We start from the raw sequence: 27,469 nt of genomic DNA on the forward strand, positions 1-27,469 counted from the left end.
TGTCTTGGTCGCTGTTTTTTACTGGGCGCTTTGACTTGCCTAAACTTTGCGATATGAAGTGGCGTGTGGCGAGTAAACATTTTGATTGTGCTACAAAATTCCCCCTTCAATTTGTCGGTTTAGCGAAATTCCCAAAGAGGAATATACTGCAGTGACGGGAGTAAGTATTCTTATATCATCCACTAGGGAAGGTGTTTTTAAAAGTTCTTTTTTTTTTGCTTGGGTTTTCTTGTATGAAAAGGAATAAGTATTCTTATATCATCCACTAGGGAAGGTGTTTTTAAAAGTTCTTTTTTTTTGCTGGGGTTTTCTTGTATGAAAAGGAAAGTAAGTTCCATTGTTCTCAAACACATTTATTGTCGACGTTTAGAACTTGGTGTGGTCTTCCTTAGAACTATATATATACTACATATATAAAACATGCATTTCTGCAGCAGAACACTCCAATGACTGGGGGAATCCCATGAAGAGTGTCTTCGATCTAGGGAGTAAAATCTCTTCAAGTCGTTTGCAGCACTGCGAAAGGAAGAGCTCTCTCCAGTTAGGGCCAAGGAAGATAACACAGTCCCTGAAATAGTTGAGCAGTGTTGTGACTATTTTCTAAACAATTACTGCAGCAACTGAAAAGGTAGTTCAGGATGAGGTTCTGAAAGTACAGTACAGTGGGCGTTTCATTCACAGGTTGACAGAAAAAGTCCGCACGAACACAGCACTGCATAGGCTTGCTATGAGGTGGTGCACCGCCTTTCGTAAACGTGGCGTCCGCCGAAAATGTGCTAAGAAAATCCGGAAGTGTTTGCCTGACGGCGCAGGCAATAGTAAAGCTGGGTGCAGTGGCGTCATCTGCTGCGCATGCGCGTTGAGGCGGTGGGCAAGTAGAGGAGCAGTGGGGAGCCTGCTTCAAGAAATATGACATAACCGCCTCGCGTGAGTTCTTTCCTTCCTCAATGCGGCCCGGTCTCCTGTGCGAAGAAGCTGGACTTAAGTGCCCTTTCCTTCCCGTGATGGAGCCACCAGTTGTGGGGTGAGGGGCGTGGAGGAACACATTCTGCAGCGCACGCCGTTCTGATTGGCCCAGATCGCGCAGCCTTTACAGCGCTGCAAAAAGCTTGAGCTAGTGCTTTCACTGTGTCCTTTGGTATACTTGGGCTAGTGCCTGGATATACCCTAGGAAATGGCGCGCACCGAAAAGGTGTGAGTGTGGCACAGAACACTGAAATGTGTTTGGTAATCACGCAAAGGTAGAGCCTATTTAAATGAAGGGAGTCAACACTCATTTGCGTCTGAGCATCGTATCTAAGTGTTGCTGTGCTCGAATGCTAATGAGCACAGTTGCTTCATTAGAACTACAGTCCGGCGTGCGATTGCTATCACGGTTAGCGAAGGTAGATGAAGGGGCTTAAGGCAGTGTGTGAGAATGCGAAAGCACTGAAGTGCTGATTCACACTATGTTGCAGAATGAGCCATGAATATGACTACAGGGCATGACTGCGCATACTTTGAACAAACTCTATACACCTCACCTTCATTGTAAAGTGCTGAGTCATGCTAGGTTGTAGAATGATTAGTCATGACTAAGTATACTTTGTACAAACTATACACTATAACTTGCGTTACTTGTGAAGTGCTGAGACAAGCTACGTTGCAGGATGAATCGATCATGACTTCAATAGGTCATAGTACGTTACGATTCATTATTCATAACTATACATGTTCACTTACATGCATTATGACGCTCACCGGCGTTCTTAATCCAAATTTCGTGCCATAGACATCGGACGCCGGCTTTTGTGGTAATGGGACATATAACGTTTCGCATTAATAAAAGGTAACGTCACCGTGCTGTGCCAGTCACCTACTGATTCCTTATAGAGTAGGTAGGCGTAAAGGTGGTTCTCTGCCTGAAGGACCACTGCCAGCTGGTCGAGGAGGGCCGCCGCCAAGCACACCCGCCGGTGGACAAAATGGGGGTAAGGTGATGAGAGGATTGTAAAGCTGCGGTACAGAAGGAAAGGTGGATGTACAGCCGGGGACAAAGATCTCTAGACCGTGTGTGCCATAAACGAAGCCGGTAGCTCTATTAGACACCTTTAGCATACCGTTTACGGTGTTACCGTTACTGCAGCACAGAGTCCGCTCACCGCCGGTCTGCACGCGCTGATTGGTCCCTATAAGGTAAGCGAGCGCGAGCAGCTGCCGGATATCCGGCCCCGTAAAAGAAACTTGAGCATGCGCACTGGCGGCGCACGGGCTTCCGGTAATGGTAACACGGGTTACACACGGTGGAATGAAGTTGTCTATCATTAGCCGCCAGGAGACTAGACGTGAATGCCTAAATAGTGTTCTTTCACCTCCATAAGTGTGGTCTACAGCCGGGGGCTAACAACAGAGCTATGAGCTTCGTTTACGAAGCACGCAATCTAGAGACTTGTCCCCGACTGTACGTGTTCCGCAATTGCTTATGGAGCGGAGTGAAGGGTGTGCACTTGAGCTGTGGCAACGGTAGACTAGGGCAAGTGTGATTGCGAGAGTTGCTGGTAGCATTTGTTGTTTGAGGAACTAATGCACCACGGCCGCCATGTACGAGAAAGGCCTCGAGATAACCGGTGGGTCCGGCTACAGAACTCGTGGGCAAGCTGATGAACCACAATTTTTGGTAATCCGTGCGTGGCCCATCCACACCACTGTGACCGAGGCTGCCCAGCCAAAAAAAAAAAACCACTGGAACCACTTGGACATTCCAGTTGGAACTAAATGGACATTCCCATTCCAATTGGATTTCCCAATTGGTTCCAGTTGTGTTTTTAGCCCCCGACCAATTGGATCCAACTGGACTAGCCATTGGACCCATTATGCCTGGCAGTTATTTCACCCAGAAAATATTCACAACATATGTTACGTTCATTGAGAAAGGTAGCTAAATGTTTGAATAATATGCTCTAGGATCTTCGATTAATATTTCTACAACTTAACACATTGTAATGTGCAAAAGGAAAACTGATTTATGAGGACTGCGGGGAGACACTCTGCCTAGTGCCAATCAACATTTTTATGCGGAATTGAAATTAACATGCTTTTATGGAAATCAAAGCCAACAGGCACACATGCATCACACACAAGCAACACTTCACATTCAGGCACTAGTAGCATACATTAGCTCAATATGTACATCCAGAGAACACACTTCTGCTCCAACTTATATACCCAATTTATTAGGCTCTCAGGCTGGGGCCGGTGGCGCTTGCCCACTGAATGCAGATATTTAATTTAATTTCAGCTCCAGTGGTGGTGTAGGTGATGAGTACAATTTATTAGGCTAAGCTGCTGATAGCTCTTATTGTAAGCACCTTATTAGTTCCACCTTTTTCGTCAAACATGCAAACATTCATTGGATAAATTGGGTGCAGTTGGGCGGACCAATTGGATGCAATGGGTAAGATCAATTGGGCTCTGGAGAGAGCGCCAGAAAGGTCGTCATGAAGAGCGAGAGAAAACTATTCAGTCAAATTCGAGGAGTTTTAACCCCCAAGGCAAGGAGTCGTTCAGGATCCCTTGTGGCCTGGCGACTGCCTGGGCTTTATTGATGACTTCTGTTTGCTTATCTGGGTCCAAGCTGATTATCACAGCCTCCCATCTTCCTTAATTTCTAATGGTCTCTGGATTGTTCTAAGTGCGCGCATGTCCCTTCCCAAAGAACCAGTCAGACACACTATTTTCTAGATACCGGGACGCATTGGAATCGAGAGCAACCAGAGGGCTGACGAAGTAGCTCGCGAGCACACGAACCGAGCGCTTCAACACGCGGCCCATGAGGAGTTCTCCCGGGTAGTCCAGAGTATTCGGACATTGATTACAGAGAATGAGGGCAAAGTATCCTCCCCCAAAAAACCTTTTAAATCAACAAGAAGCAGTATACTGGCGGCCACTGCAAACGGGAACATTTGCCAACTTACATAAACTAAGCAAAGTGTACCCGGATCAGTACAGGAACATATGCCCATGGTGCGGGCCCAAAACCACCCTATATCATATCATGTGGGAATGCAAAAGAAACGAGGCTTTTCATAGAATATCAAAATCCGAGTGTGGAACAGTGGGAGAGTTTTCTCTCCAGCGGCAACCCGGTTCTCCAGAGAGAACTGGTCATCCATGCCCAGCGAGCAGCCAAGCTCAGCGGTGCCCTGGAATAGGTGCGCCGACCTCTGTCGACCGTAATAACTTGTAAAATAGAGCAAATAAAGTTTATCCTGTCCTATCCATATTATGTGGATCATGTTTGTGTGTACCCTGCACTCTGATTGTCCTTCCTTCACAGCGCCGTTGAGGTGTCCACCGATAAGAGACAGTTACTACGCCACTCCCTTTTCTCAAAGTCACTAATATTCGTGCAGCTCACGGCCATGGAGAATGGGCTACCTCAGCCCTAGCTACTCCGCATCATTAGCCGCCATAGCATGCACCGTCTCTGCACCCCTTCGCATTGAACTATACTCCCCACGGCACGGGCCATTCCCTTTCCTGCCGTCTGCGGCAGTGCCAAAGAAAGATGACCGCAATGTAGTTCTTCAAAGAACGCTGAGAGCTGTCTCCGGCAGGTGAGCACCGCTCGTGTCACACCGCGTACGCGTGCCTTCAGTCCGCATGAATGGGCCGCCTATCACTCCAGCTGTCCGAGTCGAGCTGTCCGGCACCATGCCATACGGGAGTGTTTCATTGCAGGGATGTCCCAGACAGTCTCAAGGTGATGGCAGACATATCTACCAGTAAGCAAAAGGTGGAGTCCCTAGTTCGGAATTCCATTGGCTAAACCGGCCCTGAAACTAGCTAGGACGGCCCCACATACTGCGTGGGTCCACGCGCGGGACGGAGAGGCAGAGAGTCACCCCTAGGCTCAGTTGGAACAAAGCAAATATATTCAAGAGTTGTATGTTAACGAGTACACGATGCAGAAGCTGGGGTGCCCATACTTACATGCTGCTGTGTTGGCGCCGGAGGCTCCGTCAGAAGGAATGGATGCATCTGCCGAGTTGAGCTTTGTTCGCTGATGCTGCAGCCTCTCCTCCGATGACGTGGGCGCTTGGGGTGCCCGAGGACCGACCGCCAGCGGTTTCGTCTAGGGCCTTTCTCGTCACCCCACTCACTGGCCTTTTCTCCTCCTTTTCTCGTCCATTCGGGCGATCCTTCATTCCAGGCTGCAGCGTCTCCCTCGCACTCCTGTTAGCGTCGGCGCCTGCGGCATTCCCCGTCTTCCCCCGCATTTTCCCACCGGCTCGAGCCCACTCCTCCGGCCGGCGCCGCTGTCACTGTTGCGGGGATGTGCTTGACCAGTTGTATTTGTCGGCGCGGGAATAAAGGTGACGGCCAGGCTGTCACTCTTCAGATCCATAATGAGCCTTGGCCCCCGACACCCGACGATTCCTGGCGCCATACAGTCTCTTGCTCAGGCACGTCCGGGATCCCACAAAGGGAAGATGTCAGAGATAGCGAGCCTCTGGTACCTCCGGAGACGCGCAACGCACTGTCACAAAGCCGTAGTTGGCAGTCCGGGTCGGAGTTGAGCAGGGTGGCCTCTCAGTGCTTGGATTGGGGGTTGAGAATCAGTTTAAATGTGGGAGTGTGCTGGCATGCCTATGTCATGCGGTAGCCATGGGCGTCCGGAGGGGGGGGCAAGGGGGGGCGGCTGCACCCCCCTGGAAAATCACTCACTCGAACCGTGAGTGATGGCCGCACGTCAGGGGCGGCGGTGCGCTCAGCCAAAAGAGTAAAAGCGGCTCCGCTTCCACGCTTTGGGTCACATCTGCGAAGTGCCGCGTCCGGGGACGCGTCGTTGCAGACATACAGCGGCACCGGCGAGCATGTGTTTCGAGCCGTCTTGAGATGTGTGCCTGTTTCTTTGATCTCTAGAGAGATAGCGACACGGAGGCAGACAGTGCACACCCCGGCCACCGATGAATTCTTCAGGAGGGAGGGACAAATCAGCCGTGTCCATCCCCGCTTTGTCGGGCTGCTCAAGGGCAAGCGGGCGATGAGTTGGCGCCGCCGCCGCTCGCTGTCTCCTCCGATCCACGGGAGAGCGCAGTTCGGTACAAGCGCCGCTTTCAGAATCTTCGGCAAAGGGGATTAGCTGCTTTTGTTCACGGCGACGCAGTCTCCAGAGGCGCCCCCACACCAGCGTTCCTTGCGTCTTCTCCGGAAACCAGCGCCTTTGGTCAAGGCAGCCCGATGGCGCCTGCCTGGCTCGCCTGTCACCTCTGGCTGGGCCTCAAATCCCAACAGCGCCCATGTACTGTGCGATGTCAGTGCATGGTAAAGAGACCCAGGTGGTCGACATTATCCGGAACTCTATACTAATCCGTCCCTCATAGCCTGAGTCGTTTTGGGGCTCTGAACCCCATAAAAACACACAAAACAAATTTTCCGACCGGAGTGGCGAGTGTCCCTTCCCCTCGGAAGTCGCGCGGCGTTCCTTGCGTGTGCGCGCCTCTGTGTTTGTGCTTCGGTGTTTTTAGTGGCCGGTTGTCAACGAAGCTGAGAACAACCAAGACAGCGGACGAGAAAACGACGAGCGGCGAGTAGTGTGTGTGCAAATACTCGACTGTGCGGTTGCGCGAGCAAGATGGAGCGAGGTGTATGAAGCTGCGAGCGTGCATTTATCTTGTAAATAAGTTTTCGTTGTATATATAGTCATTTTTTGTTTTCAACGTACGCATTCAACCGTTTTTCCAATCAATGTGTATATATTTTTAATACTACCAACCCCGAGGAACTCCATAGCCAGCTTTGTCTCGCGCGGTCCCGAATGATGGACATTCGACGCTTCTTCAAGCGTCAGCGGTTGTCTGACGAAGCATTATCCAAATGCGCCCCTCCAGATTCTGGTGTGACATGTGACAACGGTGTAGCATTTGAACAGAGTGATGCAAGCTTTTATCACCGGACAGTAGCTGATGTCGTCGACTCCATGGAAGGGACTCTGTCAACAGTGAGTTCAGGTGATGCAGCAGGCCGAGATGATTCCATTTCTCCTTTCTTGGGATTTAAGTCCGGATTTGACCAGAGCGATGCAACTTTTCATCACCGGACAGTAGCCGACGTCGTCGTCTCCATGGAAGTAACTCCACCAGCGAGCTCCGGTCACGCAGTAAGCCGAGATGATTCCCTTTCTCCTTGCTTGGGATTGAAGTCCGGAGACAACATCAAGAAAACAAATAACTTGCCTCAAGAATATGACTTAGGAGAGTTTCTAGGCAAAGCTAAACTCACTGGCATACCGGACTTTTTTTGAAGTTACGTCTTCTTACTGTTACATATGATTTTAAGACGGATGTAACACCTGGAAAGAGGCCTTTTCGACATCAATGGCTGGGAGATTACGCCCCCTGGCTTGCGTACTCAGCGACAGCGAAAGGCGCCTTTTGTCGTTTTTGCGTCATTTTTCCTCCGCGTGTTCACCGGGGTACTCAAGGTAGTTTTATCGTGCGCGCTTTCAGTAACTACAGAAAAATGCACGAGGCGTGCAGGGATCATGTAAAATCCCAATGGCACCAGGAGGCAATGACGGCCTCACAGAACTTTATGGATGTGATGAGAACCCGTATGCAGCAAGACTGAGCACTCTTCTCCACGAAGTGATAGTATCTGTTTGCATTTTTATTAATTTTAATTGTTTCTTCGTTGATAAACTCCAATGTATCGCTCCTAGCCTCGCTTTAATTTGCTGTTTGTATTTTTTCTTTCATGTGTGTATTTTACTTATTTATTTTATTTATATATAAATAAATCAATTTTCTCCGCAAATAGTGCCTTTTTGCTACGAACATACCCCCCCCCCTCCGGCGCCAGAACCAATGGGGCCCCCCCCTGCAAAAAATTCTGCGGACGCCCTTGGCGGTAGCTGAGGTGCGGCCAGCTCGCCACAGTGAGAACAGTCCGAGGAGTAATATGTAAGGGGTACCAGGTGGTTGTGAAGGGAAGGAAAAGGGTCTGTAGTCGACTGTATGCTTTTTCTGCTTTGCTAAGTTGGTCTGAAGCAGGTATGGATCAGAGAACTTCTTGCTGGGCTAGTTGCTAATTCATTGTAAAGTAAAACCACACACACACACAATACAAGAGAACGGGACGGAGCGCCACTCACAACTAATTTATTTTGCAGACCACAGATACGTATACACACAAGGCCAGCGCCTGCGAAGGAACAAAATTACGCATCAATGTGATAACGAATGCTCAAAAACCTTCTTTTCCGCCTGATAGAGTGATACAGAGGTTTCGCTAACACACGCACTGCCTTTTTTACTGATATAAAACGCTTCAATCAGTTCTGTGGCTTTGATATATATCAAAGCCACAGAACTGATTGCTGCTTCTGGCATGGATCCGCACGGATGAAAAGCATATGGCTCACAAGAGCGTGAAGGGCAGGATCTATGTTTCGGCAAATTTGGGTCCTCTTTATTTTGTTCTGTCCCGTTCTCTTGTCTGTGCGTGCGTGCGTGCGTGCGTGCGCGCGCGCGCGTGTGTGTGTGTGTGTGTGTGTGTGTGTGTGTGTGTGTGTGTGTGTGTGTGTGTGTGTGTGTGTGTGTGTGTGTGTGTGTGTGTGTGTGTGTGTGTGTGTGTGTGTGTGTGTGTGTGTGTGTGTGTGTGTGTGTGTGTGTGTGTGTGTGTGTGTGTGTGTGTGTGTGTGTGTGTGTGTGTGTGTGTGTGTGTGTGTGTGTGTGTGTGTGTGTGTGTGTGTGTGTGTGTGTGTGTGTGTGTGTGTGTGTGTGTGTGTGTGTGTGTGTGTGTGTGTGTGTGTGTGTGTGTGTGTGTGTGTGTGTGTGTGTGTGTGTGTGTGTGTGTGTGTGTGTGTGTGTGTGTGTGTGTGTGTGTGTGTGTGTGTGTGTGTGTGTGTGTGTGTGTGTGTGTGTGTGTGTGTGTGTGTGTGTGTGTGTGTGTGTGTGTGTGTGTGTGTGTGTGTGTGTGTGTGTGTGTGTGTGTGTGTGTGTGTGTGTGTGTGTGTGTGTGTGTGTGTGTGTGTGTGTGTGTGTGTGTGTGTGTGTGTGTGTGTGTGTGTGTGTGTGTGTGTGTGTGTGTGTGTGTGTGTGTGTGTGTGTGTGTGTGTGTGTGTGTGTGTGTGTGTGTGTGTGTGTGTGTGTGTGTGTGTGTGTGTGCGCGCGCGCGCGCGCGCGCGCGCGCGCGCGTTCGCGTGCCTGCGTGCGCGTGCGTGTGTGTGTGGTTTTTGGCGCCTTTACTTTACAAGGTATGGATAATTGCGTCTTGCAATCTGTCTCTTATGTGTTGCTCAGACCCGTCGGTAGGACAAAACGGTAAAGTCCGCCACCACCTTACAACTCACCGCCCGGGGATGATTTCGCCGCGTGCTTTTCCCGCCTGTACACGCGCGTATCGAGACGATAAAAGTACGGACTATCATTGTCGGGTGAACAGCGCCACGCGATTGACGCCGAACTGTCGATTCCTTACACACATTTACGTCTTGCTTTAATTTTAACGATCTTTTCAACTGAAAATTTTATTTCATACTTCCGAATCATTGAAAGTTTGAGTTATTTCCGAATGCGTTTAACCGAAGATCTTGCAAACCGGACATTTTTAACTGAAGATCTCCCAAATAAGACACCAAACTCGTTCTTGGCGCTGAAGTTATGCCGCTTATTTCCCCAGACAGACACATAAGGAGGAATGCGGTGTCGCTCGTTTAACCCCTAAACAACGCCACTTCCTGCTACAGAAACTCGGTCATTTTGTTGCCTGAGTAAGATCGTTCTTCTCACTAGATTATCAAATATTTTCTAATAGCATATCTTTATTCCCGAGCCCTGATATCACTGTTATCGTGTCGTAACCAAATGGAGCACTTATGTCCTCGACATAGCGAAGAGCAGATATCCCCGCAAGACAAGCATCAACTTATTAAGAGACTTGTTTTTCAAGATGCTGCATCGCGTACAAACATCACGACCGCTAGGCCGTGGAGGAAGGCGCCCGGTTCTCGGCAAAGTTCTTGCGCACTTCCGGCAGGAGGCCGGGGTCCCGGAAGAGGTCCAGTCCCGTGAGCGCCATGGCCTTGGCCATGAGCAGCGTCGGTGCCTGGGCGTCCTTGTGCGCCGCAGCGGCGGCGAATTCGGGCGTGTGGTTGGGCGCCGAGCAGATGGCGAACGTCGGCTGGATGGTGGGCACGCGGTGGGACACGTGGCCGATGTCCGAGGACGCCATGAAGACCACCTTGGACACTCCGCTGCGGGGCTCGTCCAGGCGCAGGCCCAACGCTGCGGCGTGCCTGCGGAACAGCGCATAAGAGCCGAGCCTTAGGCAGCCTATTGTAGGGCTCGGAGAATGCGGATAGCGGCACGGAAAGCCTTTGTCAAAAGCGCTCAGTTACCGTTCCGTAACTGAGCTCGAGATAACCGCTGGTCCTTAAGGGTGACGGAGTGGATTCCAAGAGGAGGCAAGCGTAGCAGGGGACGGCAGAAAGTTAGGTGGGCGGATGTGATTAAGAAGCTGGCGGGGATATGGCCGCAACTGGCAAAGGACAGGGTTAATTGGAGAGGCCTTTGCCATGCAGTGGGCTAGTCAGGCTGATGACGATGATGACCGTTCCATTTCGGCGTTCTTGCTCACTATAGTTGAAATAGTTTCGTCTCGGCGTTTGTGTTCACTGTCCTCGTCCGCTTGCGCTATAGTCGAATGCAACTCGAGAACAAAGCGGCTTTTCCGTGTCAGAGGAACGCCTTCCAGCCAATGGCATCGGCTGATTCTTATGAAACTTCTATAGCGTGACAATGCAGGGAGTGGCAGATGAAAGGGGATATTCCCCTCCTTCCATGGTAGGGGATAGTACCCTACCTGCATTGTCGCGTCCATTCCTGTGTTGTCACGCTAGCAGGGTCATGAGAGTCGGCGACGTCATTGCTGAAAGGCGGTCTATTGACGGGGAAAAGCCGCTTCGCTGTTTAGCTGTATCCGACTATAGCACTATGCCTTTTGTTGAAAACGGACTCGCCAAGTTTGTGACTCTTACAGGTACGGGCTCTGCTGCGAACCGCGGGATACTGATGACATCTATCAAGAGTGCCTTCCGCATCCGTGAGCCCAAAAGTCTGCTTACCCTCCGCAGATCAGTAGCTACGGAAGCACTGTAAGTGCCCAGCTCCACGGCTCTGAAACCATATACCTGCGGGCCAAGCTCTTTAGTCTGTGTGGTGCCAGTACTCGTATATTGGACAGCAGCTTTGGGTCCAGGGTACAAAAAATGCAGATCTTTACAGGAGACGAGAGATAGAGCAGCGAATGAAGGAGATAAATACAATGGGTTCATTAACAGATAAAGAGCCGTATGCATTTTCGAGCAGACTCTATACAGTTTAGATTACTGTCGTGTCATTCAAAAGCAAGTGATAGAAAGTAGGTTTGGGGTTCAGGTGAATGTAATGCGTAAAGAGGAAACAGGCGGCGTGTAAGGCAAGAAAGACAAGTTTAGAAGTAGTATCAAATCAGCGCCGTGAAGTTGGGCGACATTTACGTCCATATGATGACTGCGGTCTGTGCAGGAATCACTAAGAGAGAAAGACAGAAGTAAAATTTTATTCCACAACTTAGGTTCAAGTAGTGGAATTGAGCTGACGTCTCGACAAAACTGCGCTTCAGGGCGGCGTTTTGACACTCCCAAAAGGCAAACTATGTGGATGCCGCAGTGTTTGCAGCGGTTTTAATCCGATGCCAACAAAGGTAATGAAACCAGCGAGGATGACAATAGTTCCGATTTGGGCCTGTTGCGGCGAGCTCATGGTAAGAAAAACTGCCGAGCTTGTCGCCCTCTCTGCGGGCTACACTGCCAGTCATAGTTGCGCACCACACTCCCAGGCCCATCTAGTATACTTACATACTGCACATGCGCCCATGAGTTTGCCCACCGCCATTCCACTTACCCTATCTGATGTATAGATCAGGCACAGTTGGGCAACGATTCTACGGTTAGCAGAAGAACACCAGTGTTTTCGATGAGGGGACCTACTATACATAGCTTGCACAGACTTCATAGCAGCTGCCATCTTTGGGACAGGAAAGCGAGAAGAAAAATATAGCTGTTTTGGTAATACGCTTATCACCAGCTGCTTCGGAGCACACTGTGGAAACTATCCTCTTTTCCCAAAGATGGCGCTCGTGACGTCACGTATCTATCACGTTCCGGAATCTACACGATGTCATTCATTACAAGAAGGCCCCTCGTATATCTATCTCTGTATTAACAGCGCTCCCGCTTTTCGTCCCCAGCTCAACCTTTGTCTCTGCGTCGTTATCATTTGAAACAGCGGAGAAGGCGCATATGCACAAGACAAACAAGAGGGCGCAGAAAAGGACGCCAGCATGTCTCGATCCCCCGCAGTGTCCGCGTGCCATTTAACCATTTGAGAACAGCATACCCGTGAGTGATCATCGTATATCTATACCTCCGGAAGGCGTCGGCCAGCGGGGCGTTGCTGAGCAGCGGTTCGTAGCCCCCCTGCCAGTCCAGGTCCAGGGCGCATCCCGTGGAGACGGCGGCCCCCTGGAAGCAGTTGTCCAGCAGCCGCCGCAGCTGCTCCAGCTCGATGGCGTTGGGCGCCCGGTAGTAGTAGTGCAGCTCCGCTTCGTCCGGAACCACGCTGGCCACCACGCCGCCGTTGGTGATGACGCCGTAGATCTGCAGAGTTCGGTCGGGCAGGGGCCAATTTATAAAATGGCAGTGGTTTAGCTTTGGTTAAACCTGGTTGTGCTGCTAAAGCAACCGCTGCCCGGCTTCGCTTAGGATTCACTTGTTGTTAGGCGTTTAGGCGTTTTGGCTAAGTTCTGTTGTTTATACACGAAGAAGACACATAGCTAAGCATTGGTTACAACTTTATTTACACCAATGAATACGCTTCGATGGTCAGTAAAGTAGTGTGTCTTGGTTTCTACTGCATTGATGGCGGCGGAGCCGCGAAGCGAGCTCCGGCGGAGGCGGCGCCATCTGGCGAAGCGCGGCGGCGGCAGCTGCTGCGGTTGCTAGGCGACGGCTCAAGGTCATTCGTGGAGTCGTCGCCATGGTGAAAGTGCGGCCATGCTGAAGAGGCGAAACGGTGGGGGTAGTGTTGCTTTCGCAACAAAACGTCAGCGCTACAGCGCCGGTACTAGACTCAAGAGGTCCAACGTTCGATTCCAGGCTCAATCAGCCAGTTCGTTTCGCTTATTACCAGATTACTGGCGATTGTTGATAGTGCAGAAGCCTGCCTTGTTAGGATCAGGCAAAATTTTTGTCAGCTTTCAACCTCAGCTCCAAAGCATTTCATGTCTTGCCTACAGCAGAATAACGGGGATCTTTGGCCTTATTCCCGTTTTTTTTTCGCCTCGAATGTAGTTGTTTTGTTTAGTCCAAAAAACTCGCGGGTGGGTGAAAGTATTCGTATGTTTCACACCAGAAACATTGAGCAGGCCGTCACAAAGCCGCGAGTAAAGATTTAGCAGGTCGCGTGGGATGATACCACTGCGGCCTTTTAAATTTAATTTCTGATGCTTTTTCACTTAGCACTTTATTATGGACACACCATTCTAAAGAAAATGCCTCGAGTCCCAAATTATTTCGTTTCATTGCGCTTCTATTGTGGAGTCATTTTTCCCAAACATCTTTCAAGGCAAAGCTACTCAGCTAACTCGTCATCATTGACTGTAGTGCGAAAAATGATGACCGTCACGGATGCCTGAGGCCTCCGGTAGTTTCTGTTTTGAACTCTTTAACTCCCAACGTCGCGCATCCGCGACATATCGTTCGCACCTGGTTTCCACGCCATGGTCTAACTCGGAGCTTGCGCAAAAAGTTTGACGTCAGCGTGTGCTCAGTATCGACGGCGGCTCGAGCAACGCGTTGATAACGCCGTTCTTCTGCACATTGCGTGCTTGCTCATAAACACCCACGGCTGCTACTACCTGTGTCGGCAAGCCTTTAACGCCGAGCACTGGATAGTGGCGCCGTTGATCGGTTTTCCTTTTCAAAGTTTGGGATCATTTGGCAAGAAACCGGTGCCCGCTTCTGGCAACACTCGGCCATGGGCAGCGACATCTGCGTTCCCAGACTTCAACGGGGGGCATATTTCGTGGCGCATTTTGGCAGCGACGGCGGCTCGAGCAACACGTCGATGACGCCGTTCTTCCGCACATTGCAGGTTAGTGTTCGTCGCTTGTTCTTGCTGATTATCGCGTGCTTTCGCTGCCGTGGCTGCCAACTTGATACAGTGTTGAAATGTTTGAACTGCAAAAATGCCTCGTGGTTGTACTTGTCGCGGGACGCTTCGTGATGATAAGCCTACAATCGTTTGCTCTCAGTGCGGGTTTGGCTTTCACGCTGTTGAATATTCAGGCATGACGGAAGAAGTGTTCTATTCTAAAAGTCGTCAAGCAAAAAAGTTCTTGAAATGTGAAATTTGCAATCCAAATGGTACTAAAGGCCGATTCACACGACGGACCGTTCGTCCGCGGCCCGCGCAGTACGTGTGCATACGTCAGCACTTTGAGAGGCGCGCTGGATGCATGGATGGATGGCGGCCGACAGCGCGCCCCTCAAAGTGCTGACGTATGCACACGTAGTGCGCGGGCCGCGGGCGAACGGTCCGTCGTGTGAATCGGCCTTAAGGGTAGCAGTGCCATGACATCTAGAAAGGGGGACGCCGAACTGATGTTACTTGTTTTGGAGGTTAATCAGAAGCTATCAACCCTTCTTTCTTTGACCGAGGAAGTGGACGGCATTGAACTCTCGATTCAGATGCTGTCGAACCAGCTTGGTGTAGTGAAAGAAAAATTAGATGTACAAGAAGAGAAAATCAAGAAGATCAAAAGTCGGATAGACAAGATTGAGAGAGAGGAGGAGGAAGGCATAGGTTTTGCACAGTTGCAATTAGACGTCGACGACCTAGAGTGGCGGAGTAGGCGTCTGAATATTGAAATACATGGTGTAGCAGAGCCACAAGACGAAGACCTTCTTGCTAAAGTCGCGTAACTTGCCAAGGAGGTTGACATGCCGGAACTTGCAAATGAGGACGTTCAGGCTGTTCACAGGTTACCCGCAAAGCCTGGAAACATACGAGGGATAATCGTCAGGTTTGCAAACTGGGACCTTCGAGACGCATGGTTGGAAAAAAGAAATGTCCTGAGGGAACGCAAAGCAAGTGCTTTCATCTTGGAAGACAATGCAAGACGTTCAAAAACGCCAAGGCATGGGAGAAGGCTAACGACTGTGAGTTTGCTTGGCATTCAAATGCGGAAGTCCTGGAGCGCATGACGCACGGGGACACGGCAGTAGTCATTGCATCCGATAATGATCTTTCCGCGCTGGTCAAATAAGGCTGCGTTGCCGTGCTCTATGTTCAGCGTAAAATACATATTCAATGGCGCACGCGGCGTCCTTTGCGCTATGAGGGACGCCGTAGTGGAGGGCTCCGGAAATTTCGCCCACCTGGGGTTCCTTAACGTGCACTGACATCGCACAGTACATGGGCCTCTAGAATTTGGTAAATTGGTAAATTGTTTTTTGACGAAGGGAAATAGCGCAGTATCTGTCTCACATATGTCGGCGGACGCCTGAACCGCGCCGTAAGGGAAGGGAGGAAGGTGGGAGTTAAAGAAGGAAGAGAGAAAGAGGTGCCGTAGTGGAGGTCTCCGGAATAATTTCGACATCGCACAGCACACGGGCGCCTTTTGCGTTCCGCCTCCATCGAAACGCGGCTGCCGCGGTCGGGTTTGAACCCGGGTACTCGGGCTCGGTAGACGAGTGCCCTACCACTGAGCCACTGTGGCGGGTTTTATAATTTCGCCTCCATCGAAATTCGACCGCCGCGGCCGGGATCGAACCCGCGTCTTTCGGGTCAGCAGCTGAGCGCCGTAACCACTGAGCAAGCGTGGCGGGTAATTTTTGTTGACAGAAACGTAATCTCAGGCTCCTCGTGTAACCCAACTGTAGGCTCAGCTAAGGACGATAAATTATTTTTTTAACCAAAAGATACTGAAGAATTTGTTCCGTGTTTTCAGGTTTGAAGAATTCGCACAGCTGTGACGACGATGACATACAGATTAGTCCGATAAAATAAACGCCTTCAGTTTGGCGTTGGAGGTAGCCACCGGGAGGTTCAGTGCTCGCTTTGCTGCCTTCCAGATGATGACGTCAATGCGCTCGTCTTGTTGTTTGGTGGTGCGTAGGTACGGCACGGCGTAGAGGATCCGGCTGGTCACGAAGGCATGGGCGAGCCGTAGCGCGTCCCTGCCCCGCAGACCACCCCGCTTGTTGGAAACACGGTGGATCATGCGCCCTACCTGTTGACCTATGCGCTTGAGGTTCGCTATAGTAGAGTCCGGCCTAAGTTTGTTATTGATGAACAGACCCAGGATCAGGAGCTCTGCCACTTCTCTGATGGGACCGCCCGACAGAGATATGTGTAGGGACGTGTTGTGGCGGGAGCACATTGGAGACCACAGACGGCAGCATATGCATCGACTATGGAGGCGACCTGCTGAGCCTCCATCTCCCCAAGGCTCCCCTCGGCGGTACAGATTGTAATATCGTCTGCGTAGAGTGCGTTTTTTATTCCCTCCACCTGAGCCAGTCGGCCGGGCAGGTGCATCATGGCGATGTTGAAAAGGGCGGTGCTATGGTGTACCTCGTGTACCCATAGAGTACGGGCCGTATTCCTCGTCCTCGATCCGGAGGAGTGCCTGACGCGCAGAGAGGAAGTCTCTCACATAGGCGAAGACATTCGCCCCGCAGTTAGTGGTGTTCAAGTTAGAGAGTATGGTACCATGTTTAACATTGTCAAACGCCCCCTTAAGATCGAGGGCGAGAATGGTCTTGTCATTTTGTTGCACGGCTGTGGGTCGTATTATGTCCCTGTGTTGTTGGAGTAGGACATCCTGTGCAGACATATGCGGGCGGAACCCGAACATAGTGTGTCCAAAGAGGCCCTTACCCTCCATGTATGGAGAGAGGCGATCCCGAACCATCGTCTCCATGAGCTTTCCCACACACGAGGTCAATGAGATGGGTCTCAAGTTGTCCGCAGTCACGGCTTTACCTGCTTTGGCGATGAACGTTACAAGCGATGTTTTCCATTCGAGTGGGAGTGGACACCCATCCCAGATCTGATTTATGTATTGTAGCAAAAGGAGGTATGCAGAGTCGGAGAGGTTCGCCAACAGTTTGACTGTTATGCGATCTCGACCCGGTGCCCCACCTCCGCGCATTTTAGCTAGGGTCGCCTTAAGGTCATGCAACTCAAAAGGGGCGTCTAAATCCTGATTTGGCTTGCCGGAGTACGTGTACTCGGGCCCAACCGGGTCATTTGCGCGGCGGAGATACCTGTAGCACAAAGTGTCCGCAAGTTGCGCCGCCATACCTTGGTACCCGTGCAGAGCCCGCCGGAGCTGCTTTTGCGTCTCAACTTTCGTTTGAGAAGGGTCGATGAGGCTGCGTAAGAGACGCCAAGTCCCCTTCGAGCTCATCTGATGCGCTGCCGAGTCGCAGCGTTCTATCCAATTGGTGTCTGTTAACTGGGTGGCATATGCCGCAGCCTGCTGCGTAAGCTGTGCAATGTGAGCTCTAAGCTTGCGATTCGTCTTGTGCTTCTTCCATCGTTTTGTTAAGCTCCGGCGCGCCTCCCACAGGTGCAGGAGGTGATTGTCCACTGCGGGAATCTCGTCGGTGGTGTGAAGTGTTTGTGTGTGTTGTTTCTGTATGTTGGTGACCTGCGTTGCCCTCGGTGGGTGCCCGACAGTGGGTTTCGAACCGACCACCTCTCCCAGCTGAGGCGGATGACGAAACCACTAAGCCACGTTTCGACTATACGTTTCGATGCATCCACATTGCGTCCATGTCGTCTGCTCTAGACACATGCATGCATCAGTTGCCTCTTGTCAGTGGTGAAGAGCAGGCGCGTATCGACAGCGCTCTCGTCGCAACGGATTAAGCGTCGACTGCGACGTCACATCCGGTCAGGTAGCGTCACTTCTCTCCAGCCAATAAGCGAATTTTATGACCGACGACATTATTTTTTCCAGGCGAAACTTCTAATGCTATAGCATTAAAATTGTCTGCTGTCCCTGAGCCTTCCAGTTCACTTGAAGCCTTTCGCGTACACAGTTCGGAGTAGCTGCGCAAAGTGAATGAAATGCCTACAGCTTCGAGTTTTAGACTTGCTGGCTTCTCAAAGTTAAGTGGCGCTAACAAATTTTGATATTGTCGTTTGAATGTGTATATATTAGCTGGCGTAGCATGAGAGTACAGAGTAGTGATCTTTCTTTGGTTATAATTTGGGATTAAAGAGCTGAAGAGTTCTTTTGCAGAAAGATCTGTCGCTAAAAGAGAATTGGCCGATTCAGTCGAACTTCATGTCGATGTCTACAGTCCCTCTCTATGAAGGGTAAGACAATTGTCGTCGGGTGCGCACCTTCCAGGAGGGCCTCATGTGCTGGCGCATGGCAGCCGCGGACGTGTAGGCTGCCACGGCGGCGTCCAGGGCGTTGACGGCGCACGCGGGAGCGCCCACCACGTACGAGGCCCTGCCCGTGTAGCGCACGCGCACCTTGGCCACGGCCATGAAGGGCGGCGCCACGTCGTTCACCGCGCTCGGGTGCACCATGACCACCGCGTCCACGTCCTTGAGGGCGCCGCCCCGAAGCATCAGCTCCTGCGTGCGCGGACCACAGACGAGGAGGTCGCTGCCCCCCAGCCGACAGGGCTTCTGAGACGAGCAGCGAGCAAAAGTTCTGGCGAGAAACATCCCTTACAAAAATTGTTTTAAAGTCTATAGACTGTCTATAGACTTCTGTCTTTAAAGTCCATAGACTCTCTATAGACAAATCCTATAGAACAGTCTATAGGCAATACAAATGCTATAGACAGCCTATGGGCAATCTATACATTTATGGTCATACACTTTTAGTAGACTTTTGTCTAGAGACAGTCTAGAGGCTATGAATAGACAAAAGGAAATATCCATGGGAAGGGAATAGAAGCTATAAGAATTCTATAGACTGTTTATAGACCATTTTTATAAGAAATAAAACCACAGTCGTGCATGCAGCTTGTCTCTGACAACACTCAACCCAACTTGATGCCCAATCTGAGTGGCGAAAGCAGTTTCCCTCTCGCCACCGGTCGCCTTCCGCGTTGTCACCCTTTCTCCCTTCCACCACTTCCCCTTGCTCCCTACCACTCTTCTCTCCATCCCTTTCCCTCCCATCCTTTCTTTCTCTCATCTCTGCCTTCCGCTTCCGAGGCTTCACACGGCGGACGGCAATGCCGGAGACTGTTGCCGCTAGTGGGGGCTCTACTGCTAACGCATAAAAATAAGTGGTTGGGTAAAACCTAGTAGACGGGCAAAAAAAGCACCCTTTGCTTGCAAGGTGCCAAAGCAAGGCACCCTCAAGACCACCCTCCCATTGGCTACATCTGGCCCGACGCTCTACTTAACTTACCTTAGTTTCCCCCACCATTGGCTTGCGCGACGCTCCTCCAAACTAACCTGAGCTTACCTTAGTTACACCGAGGCTTCATACAAGATTCTTGGTTGGGACCGACCTAAACGGATCCTGACACGTTTTCTATGGGCATATTCTAGTTCAGCAGATTTGTAGAGGTGTTCTTTGCGGGTATTCGAGTAAAATTTGAAAGCTCTGCGTGGGACCTATAGATTTAAAAAGTTTAAAAATCGCTGCTGTCACTAGTTCGCAACCGATCAGGGCAACATCTCGCCGCCGTGTTCCCGACTTACATGACGTCAGTGGGTCATCTGAGCCATTGACAGTAGCATTCTAGAAAAAAAAAATTATTTCTAAATTACAGGGTGCACACAGAACTTTCAAATTTGACTCGTATACCCACAAAGACCACGTCTGCAAATCTGTTGCATAAGAATATGCCCCTCTAAATCATTTCAAGGTCCCTTTAAATAGTACTTCCGCACTAAAAACGCTATCAGCCACTGCACAGACCTTTCCGGAGCCTCCCTCTTCGGCCGGCGTGCCCAGGCACACGACGCGTCCCTGAAGCCCCGCAGGCGCTGCGTCCAGGGCCTTCTTGAGGGCCAGCGAGGCACCCAGGGCGGCCTCGGCGATCAGGTTGTGGCCGCACGCGTGTCCCGCCTCGGGCAGCGCGTCGTACTCGGCCACGAAGCAGACGCAGGGCCCGCCGCTGCCGTACTCGGCCCGGAAACCCGTGGGCAGGACGCAGCTGGGTGTGACCTGCGCGCAAGGAAGGCATTCGTCGCCACGGCAGCAGCCTCGTTTGCGTGAGCCCGTCATGAGCGGGCCGAGTCAGGCATTGGGCTGAACGAGGTCACCTCGACTCGAAGATTACGTTTTTAATGAATTCGGTGCATGCTAGTCTAGCCAGTGAGGAGCGCCCTCGAAGGCATGATGGTGCGGGTAGTAAACTGACTACTGTTCCTCCCCTCCACGGAAGTGTGTGCTATTCCCGTCAACCAATCTCAAGCTGTAGGGCTGACTTGGCCTGACCTGATAGTAGCTCAGTGCGGCCCACTATATTATAGCGTTTGCATGGATTCGACAAGCTGACTCGACTTGACGTCGAGTTCATGGGAATTCGCGGCATTTATATGTGCGAGTATGTGTGTGTGCGGGGGGGGGGGGGGGGGGTGAGTGACGCGATACCACAAATGGTAAACGCCACAGTGTGAGATGAAGGTGGGTGCCTCTCCACCTGGACAATCCTCCACCGCATAGTGCGACTGTGCCATTACACTGTTATCCATTCATTCCCTTTTTCTTTGGTAGTCCATCCTCAATGCTGAACGGATCTTACGCCGAGGAACGTAGAAAGAGTTCTCCGCCGTTAACTTTTGCAATGAGGATGACTTTATAGACACTATGTAACGTGGTTTATAACTTCCAGCCCACTTTTATTCACTTCGTAAATTCTTTGCTATGCTGGCCGGCCACACATGGACTAGGAATAACCGTGCTCTCCCTTCTCTCAAATAGCTATCGTCAAGTATCGTTGCCACCTTCCGCGGTGGCTCATGGCTATTTGGCATCCTTGTATACTTAGCCTGAGATTCGTTTCCCTTTCACTGATGCCGCCTGTCATCTGATGTGAGACAGCGCTCACAGAAATTTACGGATACTCCGGTGTCAGAATTTCTACTGAAGACCTCTGCAACGGTGAGGCATATTAACCTGGTGCAGCTTTGGACCGCAAAAACCTATCAGTTTATACTGCGTTTGCAGTATATAGTGTTCTTTCGGTGAAAAACCTTTGATGTGTGTGCTAGTGTATGACGGGTGCACCTCCGGGCATCCACCGCTAAAAGGTGGATTTCCTATCCAACGGGCCTTGGTCGCGCGATCCCGGGCGGCGGCCGACGCCACTGGGGTCCCGAACTAGGGACCTCCACCTAGTACCTGTAAGGGCTGGCCCCCTCTGGCTCAGCTCATGCATAACCTCCTGAAGTGTATGTGTACATAAATGTTTTTCACCACTACACTGTCAACAGAAAGGAATAAAAAGCGAGTAAGCTCTCATCTAGCGGGCTCGCGTTTATAAAAGGGAGTGCGTGAAAAACCCGGGATGTGTGCCTGTGTGTGTGATCGGTGCACTTTCGGGCATCCTCCGCTAAATATACTTCTCCTACATACGAGCTTCTCATTTCTATCCTCACCCATCTCCACACTCGAGAAGCTTCCACCTTCTACAAGGCCACACAGCAGCGGAACTAAAGAGTGACAGCGAAATCAAATTCAAGGTCCCAATGACAAGGCGATCGGTGCAAAACCTCCGCCTCGCACCCATTCCACGCAACATGTCCGCCCACACACACGCAGGCCGCCGCCAGGCATACGCATACCACCACAAGCCACCCTTGGACGCTGCGGCGGTGGCCTACACAGACGCCTGTCTCACGGAAACCGCGGGCTCCACAGCAGCCTTCTTCCTCCACCCTTGCCTCTCTACAACCAGCACTCGCACAACCGGTCCATACACCTCCCCAGGCCCTCCACGCTCGCCCTAGAAGTACACGGGATCGCCGATGCCATCACACACTTTGCCACCCTACCCCCCGCCCCCCAAGTCGTTGTCTATACAGACTCGCAGGCAGCTCTGCATGCCTTCCATGAAAGAGCCCTCCATTTCCCTACCCGATCGGCCTCGGATGCCGCCCTCTTAGCATTAAGCCCACGACCGGTGACCCTTCGGTGGATCCCTGGTCACATGGGCATCCCCGGCAATGAGCTGGCTCACCACCTTGCCTGCGCAACTGTAACACCGGGCGCCGGGGATCCCATGGACGAGCCCACGACGGAGCAGTCGGTCAGGGCTTACAGACACACTGTCGACGAATACTACACGCAGCAAAAATTAGACTTAGCTGATTTACCGCCACCACACCCATCCTTATCGATCCGTGAAGCTCGCATTCTTCGCCGAATACAGTTTAATCTCCTACATACACCAGCCAAACTTTATCTGTACCGGCACACTTCCACACCTCAGTGCCCAAACTGTCCACACACATATGCAGACATAGAACACTGCCTTATTCGGTGCCACGATGCCTTCCAGTCCCCCGCCTATCCTTTCCCGCCACCCCCCCCCCCCCCGTAGCCCATCTGGCTTGCCTCCTGAGACCTGAACCTGCAACGCGTCCTCGTGACCTTGGCCCAGGACCTACTGAACGCCTAACATAAAGGCTGCTAATAAAAAGTGTCACACCACCACCACCACCTTCCACGTTCCCGTGCCTTTACCCGGAATCCGGCCTTCTGCAGCTCTTCGGTGAGGAGGTCGTGCGCTTTCCTCTCCTCGAAGCGTGTTTCGGGTGTCCTCCAGATGGCGGCCTGCACGTCGTCCAGCAGCTTGGCGTTGAGCTCCACCGCTTCCACGATGCTGCGCGCCACGGGGTCCATCCACGACCCCCTCTATAAACTTCCGACCTGCTCACTGACGCCACCCCTACGGCGGCGCGCGGGCGTAAAAACTGTTGTGTAGGGACCGAAGTTACCGCCAGGTGTCGCCTGGACTAACCCCCACAGCAGACGATGCGGTGTCGTGCGCGACGGTCCTGGCTGGTCCTGACGCACTGCAGTGCGCGTTCTTCTGTTTGTTTTTCGTGTTCATAGCGCGTAGATTGACTGATTCATGGGGTTCAACGTCTCAAAGCAGCACTCGGGCCATGAGAAGCACCGTAGCGGAGGGTTCCGAAATACGATTGACTACCTGATCCAGTGCACGAGCGATTTTGCCGTGGGAACGCATAGGTATGAAAAACAAACAACAGTATTATACAGCGCATGGCCTGGAAAATGCAAGTCTTGTATTCCTTTCCTTGCTTTATTTTGTGCAGCAACGCTTCGCTGTCTGGTGCAAAAGTAATGCGTGCATGGGTAGTCAATACATTGATCTTGAAAACCATGCAAGTTCCTGCAGCGCGAAAAAATACAATTAGCGTACACTGTCACCCGTATAAGTCGGTTACCTTTACGACCTGCTCATTCCAGGTTCCGTAAACTTTACCTTTATCATCCTGTCCAGAAGGGAGGATAAGAGAGAACGGAAGGGGCGCCCGCGTATTTACGCGTTGGGGTCTAGTAATAGCGACCTTAAGAACGAAAGCAACACAAGTCGGCGTGCCGCTACGTGCTACAGCGACTTCGCGCCTACAGTATCTTGAAAATGACCCCTAACACCGTTAATTCTCGCCGTTATGGCCACTGTTCGAGCGTCGGTGGAGCTTCGCTGGCATTAACTGCCACGTATCTCGCATCGGAGGTGCCTCGAGCTTTCATTACTGCGGCTACATAAAGCGTTAGGAGGCAAACTGGACTTCATTCAGCAACTCTTGTGAGCGCTTCTGATCCATAGGAATGTTCCAAGCTTTATGTAGTTTAACCAATTTTAATACTCTATGAAAATCTTGTGCTGAAAAACTTTATTTCTGTTGGATTTTCATCTTGAAAAAGGACATGTGTTCTGGTTGAGCACTTTTAGACATCCTGTTGTTTTCAATACTAGATGAACCTGGGTGGCTAATTTTGATAAACACCTATTAACATTAGATCCACTTTAAAAGCCTCTGCAGAATGAAATTCAGGAACGATATTCTGCTGCAGCGAATGCATTCGTTCTCAAAGTGAAATGCTTGGCGGTTAAATCTCATTATGACTGCTACAAATTTTCACGATTTTCATGCTCAGTACTAATAGACGAAAATTTGGAATTACATGCAAGTTCCATGATGCAAACCTTTTGCACGCGGCTGTATGTAGCAGTTTTGCACTGCACGAAATAGACGTAAAAAGCAAGCTCACAGTTCAAGCAAAGTTTTATTCCCTGTACATATGGTACATTCTAGCACCAGTACTTGTAGTGACCATTTCTGTTCACATTTGCAGACATTGCTTTTGAAGCATCACAAATGCAGGAAAATCAGTAATCCGAAACTGAAATGTTCAGACCAGCAGAACATATTTTATTAATGTGCAACCCACCATCATTAACACTGCGAAGTACAACCAGTATACTACCAGTTAAAATTAGGCTGTATGACTAAGGACCTAATCGAATATATCCACGCTCCAACTACCTAGCGCCCAGCAATTTACCGACAGCCCACCAACATCACATCTGAAGCAAGTATACAGGCATCAGTTCCCCACTTCCTCTGGCAGAATAAAATCGACCCTGCTCTAGCGGCTACAACATACTGACCTAGGACTTGACAAATTCGCAAATGAGACCACACAGAATAATAATAGCTCCTTTAATTTTCATCACGAAGGTGAGGGAGGCACGGAGAAAAAGCTGAAAAGCAGCCTGACCAGCTCCGGCTTCCCAGAAATACACACGATCATCTCCGAATGTCACAAAAGCAAACACCTTCGGCACGCAACAACAAGCGGAGCACGCGGAGACAGCCGTGCGGAGAGCGGAGAGCAAAGCCGGCAAGGGGTAGAGTTCCTGTATATGCTCCCTGCGGGAGCATATACAGGAACTCTAGCAAGGGGGTAAGTTGCAGCGCCACTGCTTGCGGCGGCAGTTTGGCGAACTAAAAAAAACTAGACAAGCAAAAGCAAATCTGGCGACAGGGGGAGCGTCAGCATGAACAGGTCGGAAGTGTATAGAGGAGGTCGTGGGTCCATCACGGGAGGCTGCCCTGCCAACCTTATGTCGCCACCAGAGGACGTCTGGGTGAGGGCATGACAAACAGCTAGGCTTAGACTTAAAACGTCTATTCGAAGCCTGCAGGAACCTCCCGTGAGCTCTGGTGTCAGCCGTAACTTTCATACCCAACAATTCTGGACGACAGCATTTTTGAACGGGAAAAGTTTATGGACGCAATTTTTTCATATATTGCAAGATTTAACTATAAAAATCAATTTATCCGCAGATCTCCCGTTGGCAGGCTTGCATTTTTTTGGTATTAACGTTTTTGCTATCGCCAAAGCGTTCCTCATTGGTTTTCTATGGCAGTCTTAACTGCTCGAAGCAAGCGACTACAAGAGAAATATTTTGCCACATATCAGGAGAACGGACCGTTCAATATTTCCACGAGTAGCCTACAGTTTTCCACTATTTCGAATTACCGTCCAAGGACGTTGGACAGGCTTTGTGAATGTTTTGATCATTCTTGAGCAACTCGGTATAGCGGCCCCACAGTCCGCTAACACTCCGAATTCTGGATCGATCAGATCGACCTTCGAAACATGGAGCCTGCAAGAAGCGATCATGAACTTTTGCAGTTTCTCGTAGCAAATATTTATCGTCACCACGATGCGATACAATAAAAAAAAGCGCGATACAATCAACAAAAGCAAATGAAGTTACACAAACTTGCCTCTGAGGAGAACAGTTTCAACCGCAGCTACGGTGCCTGAATCTTCGGATAATATCTAAACTGCGATCGCGATCTTCTTCTAAAAAGAGCGGTCGTCGTCAGAGGAATAGTTGCGATGCTAATGCACTCGTCTAACCTTCGTGAAAAAGAAAAAAAAGAACACATCTTTCTTCCTTTCTTCTTTAACTGTCTCTTTATTCCTTCCTTTAAAGATGTCAGTGCACGTTAAAGAACCCCAGGTGGTCGAAATTTCCGGAGCCCTCCACTACGGCGTCTCTCATAGCCTTAGTCGCTTTGGGACGTTAAACCCCATTAACCAACCAAACCAACCAACCTTCCTTTAAAGCGCAGTTCGGGTGTCCATGAATTTATGCTACAGTTCCTGCGCCATTTCTTTCGTCAAAGCCAATTTTGTTGTTGTTAGTGGCTATTTATTGGTAATGAAAGTAAAAATAAAAATGTAAAGAACAGATGTTGCTAGCCGCGGTATCTGCCATCGAAACCGAGCACCTGAGCAGCGGCTAGCGGGAACAAAAAGGACAGGGAGAGGGAAAGAAAAGGGGAAGCGATAGAAGAAAGGGTAGGGGTAAGGCGGCAATATACACTATGTACAAATACAGGATAATGAAATAAAAAGCAATTTTCTAATTCCAGTTTTCCTTGTTTATCAATTTATAATAAGTCAGCGGCGTGGTTCGGGTGTCCACCGAGATATGTGAGACAGTTAGTGCGTCATTTCTTTTCCTCAAAAATGAATTTTCTTATTCATTTTCAGTAATTGCTCACTGGTTCAGCGGTTAGAGCACTCGGCTTCTGATTCGGAGTACCCGGGTTCTAACCCAACCGCGGCGGCTGCGTTTCGATGGAGGCGAAACGCTAAGGCGCCCGCGTGGTGTGCGATGGCAGTGAACATTAAATATTTTGCACATCAAAGAGGGGGTTTTGAGAAATATCTCTTGCAGACTGAAAGTAACGGGAAGTATATATGTGTCAATAGAAACTGAAAAATATAACTTTATTTTAAGCAGACGAGTTTGGAGCTCACAGATCCCTGGGCCCCCGCACGACCCCACTACACTCAAACGTTCATGTCCTGCGGACCATGACGTCGGCAGCCCGCCTGGTTGCGATGGCTTGTTTGGCCGGGTCCGCGGAGCGCAAGCAGGGTCTCCCAAGTGGTGAGGTGATCCAGGCCCAGCGGGGGAGGGTCCGCCGGGCAGAGGAAGAGGATGTGGGAAAGGGTAGCGGAGGGATGCGTTCTCTGTCCTCCATACATTGACCCAGCGCTGCGGTTACCATTGTTGGCCAGCATCGCAATGAATTTTAACATGCCACAACAGCAAAGAAAAGGTGTGTGCGAAAACCCAAGTAAAGCATGGCGTCCCTGGTGGAAACATTTATTGCCAAAATAACAAATTTTGGGGGCAGAGCCCCTACCTGGCTCTTGGTGAGCAGTATGTGTAAAACGTCTCCAGCTTTGCCCCAGAGCTTGCAGGTGGAGGAAAACTGATCAGGAAAGCGGGTGTGGAGGAGGATGGGATATGAAGTTGTGAGCATATGTAGCCTGCGCCAATGTGCGGCTTGTGTAATTGTGAGAGTCAGGGCAGGAGGAGCTACTTTCT

The 27,469-nt window shown here is 50.6% G+C and overlaps 1 protein-coding gene across 1 annotated transcript; it reads right to left on the reverse strand.

Moving 5' to 3' along the window:
- Positions 1 to 9,841: 9,841 nt before the first annotated feature.
- LOC149329011 (xaa-Arg dipeptidase-like) lies at positions 9,842 to 22,920 on the reverse strand. Its single transcript, XM_089562037.1, has 5 exons — positions 22,762 to 22,920; positions 19,990 to 20,238; positions 18,444 to 18,683; positions 12,450 to 12,682; positions 9,842 to 10,279 (listed from the first exon to the last, which is right to left on the reverse strand). Exons 1-5 carry the CDS (start codon positions 22,918 to 22,920, stop codon positions 9,964 to 9,966), a joined length of 1,197 nt encoding a protein of 398 aa, XP_089418163.1. The 3' UTR covers positions 9,842 to 9,963.
- Between the last annotated feature and the right edge of the window lie 4,549 nt (positions 22,921 to 27,469).

This window comes from Amblyomma mixtum, chromosome 9 (genome assembly GCF_055824585.1).
Source record: "Amblyomma mixtum isolate Tamu chromosome 9, ASM5582458v1, whole genome shotgun sequence".
NCBI lineage: Eukaryota > Metazoa > Arthropoda > Arachnida > Ixodida > Ixodidae > Amblyomma > Amblyomma mixtum.